We start from the raw sequence: 11963 nt of genomic DNA on the forward strand, positions 1-11963 counted from the left end.
AAAAAATAAACATAAAGATGCAAAATATAGTATGCCATGTCTTCCTAAGAAAATTTACTGTTATGAGGTTTACAAGGGAGAAAATATCATTCAAAACAATACATTTTAATTATATATTATTTACTGTAAGTTTGACTTTCTCTTAATTTCCAGAAATATCTTGGTAGTCTTTGAAAAGTAAACAAGGCAAATATGCATTCATTACCTCTACTCGCTGTGAAAATAAAATACCATTATTATATTATTTAGAGGAAATTAAAACATTTACAGATAAAATGTTTGAGATGCTTCATTAATAAACAGAATCTAATTTGTTCAAATTTCTTAAGTGTTATATAAGCGTAAAACCAGAGCAGCAAATTTAACATTACATTTTGTACTGATCATGATCTTTTTCATTTCAGATACCATACAAAATGGCAACTACATACTATATACATTTTCAGTTTCTAATGTAAGTATTCTCTTTGTACTTATAGTTAAATGTATAATTTATTCATGCCTAGGTTATGCTTTTATGGTGAATATTTTGGAAAAGGTGTTTACATTTGCCTACAGATTTTAATGGAATGTAATGAAATAAGTTGTTCATTTAAATTGTTTATTTAAATTGTTAAATTATAAACAAGTTGTTATGGTAAAATTTTATAAAGTTTGTGATCATGTAATTGATGCAAAGAAACCTTTAGAGTTCTTAACATGTTATGTTTGGTTTTAGGCAACATGCCCTAGGAAAACAATTTCAACATATTTGAAAATATTTTAATGAATTAGTCACAGTAATAATTGGTGTGGATTTTGGTTTATTAAATTTTGAATAGTTAATAGAAATAATTTTTTTCATAGATGTTGGTTTTTTTCGTACATTCTTTTTTGGCAAAGTTAAATTATTCTTCATCAATGTTAGGACTAGAATAAGAATGAGTATATATGTGTTGCATATGAGTAATTAAGGTTGTCTCTGAAAGTAAAATTTTCTGGCATATATATATAAATTAAAATAGTTATTAATGAGTATATTTCTACGTGCTACTTGGATGAGGAGAGCTTGAAGGAATAGAGGTGTAGATGATGACCTTTCTTTGCTATGTCATATCGGTATTGTTATTTCAGGTTTGTATCTGATGACCTAATATATAATATCATATACTATTTTTCCCAGAACACATTAGATATTGTGTGCACACATTCATCATATCAGGAAGGAACTACCTTAGCATTTCAGACTGTAAAAATCCTTGGGCTGACAGACATTGTTACAGAAGTTACAGTGGCAGAAAATAATCAACCAATGAGCCCTCATTCCAATTTCACTTATGATGCTTCTAACCAGGTAATTACAATCTTTTAAAATATTTTAGCTATCATACAATCTCACATTTAACATTATATAACCATTCGGGCACTTACCATATTTCTCCTCTCAGTGTGTCTTCCTTCCTTCTCTTCATTGCTTCCTTCCTCCCTTCATTTTTTTCTTCACTTTTTCTGAATAATATTCCAATTTATGTCAATCCAATTTGTATTTAGATATCAACATGAAGGGAACTCCTTGCAATTTCTCTCTCCCTATTTTATTTTCTCATGCATACTAGTTATATGGGCCTTGCTAATATTTTCCATAAAATTCTTCTAATCTGAACTCTAACCTACCTATTGTACACAAAAGAAATTCCAAATGTTTTAGCTGCTTTAGACTCTTTAACATATTGGTTCAGTTCATTTCTTTAGTCTTTCTCCTGTTTCTTTTTTAGTGAGGTGTCATTGTCCTCAAAATATATCTTGTACTCTTCTGACTTCAATTTTGTGTTTACACTTTTCTTCTCCTGTAGAAAGCCTTCCTTATGTTGTGATTTTTGTTTCCTTTGACGGTTGTAGTATAGAGGGGAAAAGAATAACAAAATTGGATGCAGTGTTATTGGATGCACAGATTCCAGCTCTGCTATCTCTGCCTCTAAACACATTAAATAAATCTCTCATTATTTTAGTTTTCTCATTTGCAAAATGTAATATTTCAATCATAGTGTTGCTTTGGGTAGTAGATTGATGTATTAAAAAAGAGACTGTAATATTTAAAACATGAAAGCAATTATTTTTGTCATTTACCTTTTCTCCATTTATATAATACCAAATTATTAGTAATATTGCCATAAATAATTTCTTAATTGTTTAAGATACAGAACATTGTCTTATAATATTTTTGTCTAACTCATAAGATCTCTGGCCCAGGACTTTTCAATTATTTATTTTCAGAAAATATGTACTGATTAATTATTTTTTATTTAGTAGGTGTATTATGATTTATATTTCCTAGCATTATAAGAACAAATTGATATAAATTAAGCAATACGAGCTTATTGTGAACTTTATGACTCTAATAGAGATTAAAAGAGGGAATAATAAAAAATAATTGTATTGGTTAGGTATGCAATATAAAGGTCTATCTGTGGCTATTTGTATGTCTACTTTTATGCTTATAAATATATATACATAAACACTAGTAGTATACCTTTATAATTCTGCTGTGCATAGATTGATCTTTATATGAACTTTCATTACTCAAAGTAAAGTTTTGCAACTATGTTTGGTGGATATCAAAAAGTAAGTTATGCAGATGAAAATCTGGGTGTGGGATAAATTTGCTCACATTATTCCCAAGGTATATAAGAAATAATCAAACATAATTTTGAAATCCCAATTGTAGATATAATTGTATGTGTGTGCACATACATATGTACATATATGTATATATACGTAAATACACACATATATATTGCATATATATATAATTCTATTTTTAAAGTATTTTATCTAAACTAATAATGATTTAATTTGAAGAACTGCCATCATTGCCACATTTCGTAAAATGTAAATTTTTTTTTAAATCATCCAATGATCAGATACAGTGTTTAAAAGTTTTGTTTGTTTGTGTTTTTTGTTTGTTTGTGTTTTTTGTTTGTCTTCAAAGGTTCTCCTAATTGCAGATCTCAACCTTAACCTTGGAAGAAACTTTAGTGTTCAATGGAATCAAATTTTCTCAGAAAATGAAACATTTAATTGTTATCCAGATGCAGATTTGGCAACTGAACAAAAGTGCATACAACGTGGCTGTGTATGGCAAACGGTAATAATAATTTTAATTATTACTCATGATATGGTTTTCACATAAGCATTTCAATGAAAATTTTACATGTTATAATTTTATTTTATTTTATTTATTTTTTTATATCTTCATTGAGATATAATTTAATTGACATTCAGATATAATTTTTGAGTCTAAAATATACTAATAAACAATTTTATTAGTGAACATAGACTACATATCTATCTGAAAAGGACTTTATTATTGACTATAAGTAGAAAGATCATTTTGCAGTCAAGTTTGGATTTCTTCATACCTGTCATTTATGCAGCATATTTTCCAAAAACATACACTTGGACTCGGGAAGGGGAACATCACACACTGGGACTGATCATGGGGAGGGGGGAGGAGGGAGGGATTGAATTGGGGAATTATACATGATATAAATGATGTATTGATGGGTGCTGACGAGTTGATGGGTGCAGCACACCAACATGGCGTAAGTGTACATATGTAACAAACCTGCACGTTATGCACATGTACCCTAGAACTTAAAGTATAATAAAATAAAAAAAAATATTTCAGTAAATATAATTTTAAAATTTTAAAATTCAATTTGGCAATAGTGTTCACATTATATAATTATATAATTTATCTTAGTTTTTAATTTTCTTTTTCTTTTCTTAATATTACATGTTATAATTTTAAATCTGCAGCATATAAACTAAATTCAATTAGATGATCATGTGGAATGTGAAGTTAGCGTCTCTGACAGGCAATTCACTTTTATTTTAATTAATTATCCGAAGACATATCTTAGTAAATGCCAGGCTGAATTGATGCGTAAACTGCTTTCCAGGCACTTTGGATAGTGTAACTTTACTTAATAAAATAATACTGTCTGTTACACTTTACTTGGTGTTGACTGTAGCTGATTTGCTCATTTGGATAAGATATGCCAGTAGTGGACACTATTTCGAAATCATTGTCTCAAGTTATTAAGACATATAATGTTGAGTAGAGGGCTAGTTCTCTTCTACCAAGGATGGTAATCTCTGGCCAGTTATTTTGACTTTCATTTTAACAAAATAATGATGGCTGAGGGTGGCAGGTGTTTTTACCAATGTCACAGGAAGGACATTGTAAAACATTCCCTCTTGCTATGCCTGTTTTTCAAATTCTGAACTTTTCGTTACATCATTGAGCTTTGTCAACAGATACATTTATTTAATATAACCAAATAATTAAATGCATTTGTTATATCACTGGGATGAGTCAAGACATATCTGTCAGCAATTTTCCAGAGACATTTACATTTATATAAAGAGATGCATAGAATCTCTGCCTCCAGAGAAATTATCCCGATTTCTCTCCATTAATTGTTAAAACAGCATAATCTGTAGCACTAGTGAAGAATAGGGAAGAATGTAAGAACAGAAAAAGTGAAGAGGAGAAAAGATTTTAAAATCAACAGAAATCAAATAGTGAAGTTCATTTCTCTGAACCTTCTCTTTAAGTTGTCTCTCTTCAGCCAGATTCACATCCATTCCCCTTTACATTCAAAGTATGCTAACTTTATCAAAACAATCTAAAGGACAGGTGGGAACAATTCATCTTACTAAAGCATAAATAGCTTCTAAACATGAACATGTGAAATTTTATCTTTCCCATTAAATATTTTTAATGTGATATATATATATATAAAATGTTAAATCTATATAATGTTATATATAATGCTAATGTTATATATGTAACTATATATAACTATATATATATAAATATATATATACACACACACACACACATCACAGTTTTTTTATCTGCTCATTGATTGATGAACATTTGGTTTGGTTCCACATTTTTGCAATTGCAAATTGTGCTGCTATAAACATGCACGTGCAAGTATCTTTTTTGCATAATTACTTCTTTTCCTCTGGGTGGATACTCAGTAGTGGGATTGCTGGAACAAATGGTGGTACTGCTTTTAATTCTTTAAGGAATCTCCACACTCTTTTCCATAGTGGCTGTACTAGTTTACATTCCCACCATCAGTGTAGAAGTGTCCCCTTTTCACTGAATCCATGCCAACATCCATTATTTTTTGATTTTTTCATTATGGCCATTCTTTCAGGAGGAAGGTAGTATCACATTGTTGTTTTGATTTGCATTTACCTGATCATTAGTGATGCCGATCATTTGTTCATATGTTTGTTGGCCATTTGTTCATATTTTCTTTTGAGAATTGTCTATTCATGCCCTTAGCCCACTTTTTGAAGTGATTGCTTGTTTGTTTTTCCTGCCAAATTGTTTGAACTTGTTGTAGATTCTGGATATTCGTTCTTTGTCAGACGTGTAGATGGTGAAGATTTTCTCCCACTCTGTGGGGTGTCTGTTTACTCTGCTGACTGTTCCTTTTGCACTGCAAAAGTTCTTTAGTTTAATTAAGTCCCAGCTGTTTATCTTTGTTTTCATTGCATTTGCTTTTGTTTCTTGGTCATCAAATCCTTGCCTGAGCCAATGTCTACAGTGCTATCTTCTAGAATTTGTGTAGTTTCTGGTCTTAGATTTAAGTCCTTAATCCGCCTTGAGTGGATTTTTGTATAAGGTGAGAGATGACAATCTAGTTTTATTCTCCTGAATGTGGCTTACCAATTATTATAGCACCGTTTGTTGAATAGGATGTCCTTGCCCCACTTTATGTTTCTGTCTGCTTTGTCGAAGATCAGGGGGCTGTAGATATCAGGGTTTATTTCTGAGTTCTCTATTCTGTTACATTGGTCTGTGTGATTATTTTTATACAGTACCGTGCTATTTTGGTGACTATGGCTTTATGGTATAGTTTGAAATTAGGTAATATGATGCCTCCAGATTTGTTCTTTTTGCTTATTCTCACTTTGACTATGCATGGTCTTTTTTGATTCCATATGAATTTTAGGATTGCTTTTTCTAGTTCAGTGAAGAATAATGATGGTGTTTTGATGGGAATTGCATTGAATCTGTATATTGTTTCGGCAGTATGGTCATTTTCACAATATTCTTTCTATCCATCCATGAGCATGGGATATGTTTCTAATTGTTTGTGTCATATATGATTTCTTTCAGCAGTGTTTGTAGTTTTCCTTGTAGTGGTCTTTGACTTCCTTGGTTAGGTATAATCCTAAGTATTTTATTTTATTTTATTTTATTTTATTTTATTTTATTTTATTTTATTTTATTTATGCAGCTATTGTAAAAAGGGTTGAGTTCTTGATTTGATTCTCAGCTTGGTTCTTTTTAGTTTATGGAAGAGCTATTGATTTCTGTACACTAACTTTGTATCCGAAAATTTTGCTGAACTATTTTATCAGTTCTAGGAGCTTTTTGGAGGAGGCTTTAGGGTTTTCTAGCTAAACGATCATATCATCAGCAAATAGCGACAGTCTGACTTCCCTTTACTGATTTGGATGCCCTTTCTTTCTTTCTCTTGTCTGATTGCCCTTGCTAGGACTTCCAATACTATGCTGAAAATAAGTGAGAATGGCCATCTCTGTCTTGTTCCAGTTCTTAGAGAGAATGTTTTCAACTCTTCCCCATTCAGCTGTTGTTCCCCACAGTATGTTGGCTGTGGGTTTGTCACACGGTTTTTATTACATTGAGGTATGACCCTTGTTTGCTGATTTTACTGAGAGTTTTAATCAAAATGGAATGCTGTAATAGAAGATCCTGTGATTTTTGTTTTTAATTCTGTTTATGTGGTGTATCACATTCATTGACTTGCATATGTGAAACCATCCCTCTATCCCTAGTATGAAACCCACTTGATCATGTTGGGCTATCTTTGTGATATGTTGTTGAATTTGGTTAGCTAGTATTTTGTTAAGGATTCTTGTATCTATATTCCTCAGGGATATTGGTCTGTAGTTTACGTTTTTGGTTATGTCCTTTCCTGGTTTTGGTATTAGGGTGATACTGGCTTCATAGAACAATTTAGGGGGGTTCCCCCTTTCTCTGTCTTGTGGAATAATGTCGATAGGATTGGTACCAATTATTCTTTGAATAACTGGTAAAATTCTGCTATGAATACATGTGATCCCGGACATTTTTTTGTTGGTAATTGTTTACTACCATTTTAGTCTCACTTCTTGTTATTGGTCTGCTCAGGTTATCTAATTCTTCCTTATTTAAGGTTGTGTCTTTCCAGGAATGTATCCATCTCTTCTAGGTTATCTAATTTATGTGTGTAAAGGTGTTCATAGTAGCCTTGAATGATCTTTTGTATTTCTGTGGTGTCAGTTGTAGTATCTCCCATTTCATTTCTAATTGAGCTTATTTGGACTTTCTCTCTCCTTTTCTTGATCAATCTTGCTAATGATCAGTCAATTTTATTTATCTTTCCAAAGAACTAGACTTTTATTTCAGTTGTCTTCTGTATTTTTTGTTTGTTTGTTTCAGTTTCACTTAGTAATGTTCTGATCTTGGTTATTTCCTTTCTTTTTCTGAGTTTTGGTTTGGTTTGTTCTTGTTTCTCTAGTTCCTTGAGGTGTGACCTTAGATTGTTTATGTGTGCTCTTTTAGACTTTTTGGTGTAGACATTTAGGGCTATGAACTTTCTTATTAGTACTGCCTTTGCTGTATCCCAGAGCTTTTGATAGGCTGTGTCACTATTGTCATTCAGTTAAAAGACTATTTATTTATTTATTTATTTATTTATTTATTTATTTATTCATTTATTTTTTGAGACGGAGTCTCGCTCTGTCACCCAGGCTGGAGTGCAGTGGCCGGATCTCAGCTCACTGCAAGCTCCGCCTCCCGGGTTCCCGCCATTCTCCTGCCTCAGCCTCCCGAGTAGCTGGGACTACAGGCGCCGCCGCCACGCCCGGCTAGTTTTTTGTATTTTTAGTAGAGACGGGGTTTCACCGCCTTAGCCAGGATGGTATCGATCTCCTGACCTCGTGATCCGCCCGCCTCGGCCTCCCAAAGTGCTGGGATTACAGGCTTGAGCCACCGCGCCCGGCCTAAAAGACTTTTTAAATTTTCATCTTGATTTTATTTTTAACCCAATGATCATTCAGGAGCAGATTATTTAATTCCCATGTATTTGCATGTCTTTGAAGATTCCTTTCAGAGTTATTTCCAGTATTATTTTACTGTGGTCTGAGAGAGTGCTTGATATAATTTTGAATTTCTTAAATTTATTGAGGCTCATTTCGTGGCCTATCATATGGTCTATCTTGGAGAAAGTTCCATGTGCTGATGAATAGAATGTATCTTCTGTGGTTGTTGGGTAGAATGTTCTGTAAATATCTGTTAAGTCCATTTTTTCCAAGGTATGGTTTAAATCCATTGTTACTTTGTTGACTTTCCATCTTGATGATCTTTCTAGTACTGTCAGTGGAGTATTGAAGTCTTCCACTATTACTGTGTTGCTGATTCTCTCAATTCTTAGGTCTATTAGTAATTGTTTTATAAATTTGGGAGCTCCAGTGTTAGGTGCATATATATTTAGGACTGTGATATTTTCCTGTTGGATAAGGCTTTTTATCATTGTATCATGTCCATCTTAGCCTTTTTTAACTGCTGTTGCTTTAAAGTTTGTTTCATCTGATATAAAAAATAGGTACTTCTGCTGTTTTTTGGTGTTCATTTACATGGAATGTTTTTGTTTCCACCCCTTTATCTTGAGTTTATGTGAGTCCTTATGTGTTAGGTGAGTCTGTTGGAGGCAGCAGATAGCTGGTTGATGAATAGTTATCCATTCTGTTATTCTGTGTCCTTAAAGTGGAGCATTTAGACCATTTACTTTCAATGTCAGTATTGAGATGTGAAGTACCATTCCATTCATTGTGCTACATTTTGCCTGCATACCTTGTGCTTTTTAATTATGTTTTATAAGTCCTGTGAGATTTATGCTTAAAGAGGTTCAGTTTTGATGTATTTTTAGGATTTGTTTCAAGATTCAGAGCTCTTTTTAGCACTTACCATAGTACTGATTCTGGTAGTAGTCAATTCTCTCAGCATTTGTTTGTCTGAAAAAAGGTTATATCTTTCCTTCATTTATGAACCTAAGTGTCCCTGGATACAAAAGTCTTGGCTGATAATTGTTTTGTTTAAGGAGGCTGAAGATAGAGCCCCAATCCCTTCTAGTTTGTAGGGTTTCTGCTGAGAAACATGCTGTTTTCTTTTATAGGTTACCTGGTGCTTTTGCCTCACAGCTCTTAAGATTTTTTCCTTCATCTTAACTTTAGATAACCTGACAACAATGTGTCTAGGCAATGATATTTTCACAGTGAATATCCCAGGTATTCTTTGAGTTCTCTTTTATTTGGATGTTTAGGTCTCTAGCAAGGCCAGATAAGTTTTCCTTTATTATTCCTTCAAATATGTTTTCCAAATTTTTAGATTTCCCTTCTTTCTCAGTAACACTAACTATTCTTAGGTTTGGTCATTTAACGTAATCCCATACTTCTTGGAGGTTGTGTTCATATTGTCTTATTCTTTTTTCTTTGTCTTTATTGGATTGAGTTAATTCAAAAACCTCATCTTCAAGCTTTGAAATTCTTTCCTCTGCCTGTATGATTCTATTGCTGAGACTTTCATTTCTTTGTTTAAGTCCATGTGGTAGGATGATATCATCAATAAAATAAGCTTGAACAGATGAGAAGTATTCAAAGACTAAACCCTGGGCAATTACAAACTTTAGCCAAGGAGGAAATGACAAAGGAGGCTTAGAAAGAACAGCTCATGTATTGGATTGGAAATAACATGCTGGGTCCTGGAAGCCAATTGAACAAAGCATTTAGAATGGAAGAAATGATCAACTATGCCAGTTGTTTGTTAGTAAGATAAGGACTGGAAACTGACATGTGGAATTGGCAACATGGGAGTCTTTGGTAACTTTGGCATGCAAACATTAGATGTAGTACTAGGGATAAAAGCCTGGTTAGAGTCAGTTTAAGAGAAAATCAAGGGACACATTAGAGATAGCGAGTATGATGAACACTTCTATGTTTTGCTGTAAATAAAGCAGAAAAAATAGAACAGTAGTCAGAGAAACTACTGAAGTGACATTTACTTCAAAAAAAAATGAGATGAATAAAATCAGTTTATGCTGTTAAAAGTAACATAATGAATGCAATATTTTTGATGCAAGAGAAGGTGGAGAATTGAGGGAGAAATATTTTTATAGGTAAGGAGGCCTGGGATAGGGTACACAGATGAAATTGTTCACTTTAGATAGAAGCCAGACAGTACGCCCTCGAGAAGATGAGTCAAACAGAGTATCTCAATTTAGTCAGCTTAGGCCCCTTTCTTTTAAAGAGCTTTTAGGAGGACTTATACAACTTCTTTAAAAGGAAATTGGAAATGTAGATAAATATATTTCTCCACATAATATAATAATAATCAAGAAAGATAGGGAGAATGGATTGTGGTAAAGAAACTAGCCATCAATGCCACATTTTATAATTCTTTTTCTTAGGTTTTGTCTCTCACTTCTATGTAAACCAATCAACTCGGATTCTTAGCCAAGGGTTCCTATTTCAAATCCAGATCAGGATGTAATTTACCAGTATAAGAATAAGTTTAAAAAAGAAGGACTGAGAGTTTCATTGTAAGTAAAAGGACTCTACCATTTGCCCTTTAGAGGCATGTCATAATGCCATTTTTATACACAATAATCAACAATCAATATGAAGAGTAAGAACAAACATGGAATCAAAATGTATTAGTAATATACTTGCTTTTGCAGACAACACAATTTAATGCTATATTTTGAGTTAAAAAAGTATGACATTTGATCCTTCTGCTCTACCGTTCTTTCTGTAGAGGGTAAAGGCAAATATTTTGTATAAAATTTTAGTACATGGGATCTCAAATTACATATATTTTGTGTTATGACTATTATTTCATTTCTGTATTAATGAAACTTGTAAATCATACAATGTGTGACTAAACATCAGTATAATTTTAAAGAGTCGAATATTACAAGGCTTATAATTTCTGACAATGAACATGCATTGTGTTTTTAGGATTCTTCTCTATCCAAAGCACCTGAGTGTTACTTTCCCAGACAAGATAACTCTTATTCAGTCAAGTCAACTAACTATTCATCAATGGGTGTAACAGCTGACCTCCAACTAAATACTGCAAATGCTAGAATAAAGTTACCTTCTGACCCCATCTCAACTCTTCGTGTGGAGGTGAAATATCACAAAAATGATATGTTGCAGTTTAAGGTATGCTTGATATAAACTACCTCAAAGCTAGTTTTGATTTTGGGTAATTTTGGAGATTTTGGATAATTCTGCGATTGGATATTTAATGTAGTATTAAAGGTTATTAACAGTTTTGATAATATTTTGATTCTATAAAAATATTTTTTCCTACACAACTCATAGCTAGGTGCCCAAGAAATGAAACTGCTCATTCTTGCTAACTTTGTGATTAATACAATGATGATTTAAAAACTACATTTAAATTCTTGCAAAATACATAAGTCATTTATTATCAAACTATGCTGATAGTGTCATTAAAATAAACAAAATTGGATGCCTACTCTTTTACTATTTTAAGTTGTGGCCTTAATTTTCTGGCCAATATAATAAGATATACCAAAGCAATAATTTCATTCAACTTTTAGAGATAGCATTTTTTTTTAACCTAAGAATCCCAAGGGATTCCATTAAGAATAGCATCAGAAATTTTAAATATCAACACAATAACTAGATGTAAAATGTATTTCCAAAGATATTTTCTTGTAGATTGTTGCTCACTATTTAGAAGCAGAAATGGCAACAAATCTCATTAGCAAACTCAAATGAAAAAATCAAATAATAAATCATCAAACATTATAGGACTAAATGGACTATCTATAAGGAGAAAAACTATTAAAAATGTTCATATT

At 32.2% G+C, this 11963-nt stretch overlaps 1 protein-coding gene across 1 annotated transcript in view; it reads left to right on the forward strand.

The window, feature by feature from the left end:
- The window catches only part of SI (sucrase-isomaltase), a 104374-nt gene that overhangs the window by 46391 nt on the left and 46020 nt on the right, over window positions 1-11963 (forward strand). Inside the window, 4 exon segments of the mRNA XM_017890166.1 lie at window positions 405-454; window positions 1163-1333; window positions 2969-3124; window positions 11089-11295. Coding sequence (XP_017745655.1) covers window positions 405-454; window positions 1163-1333; window positions 2969-3124; window positions 11089-11295 — 584 coding nt within the window.

Source organism: Rhinopithecus bieti, unplaced genomic scaffold, assembly GCF_001698545.2.
Source record: "Rhinopithecus bieti isolate Rb0 unplaced genomic scaffold, ASM169854v2 scaffold_18956, whole genome shotgun sequence".
NCBI classification, from domain to species: Eukaryota; Metazoa; Chordata; class Mammalia; order Primates; family Cercopithecidae; genus Rhinopithecus; species Rhinopithecus bieti.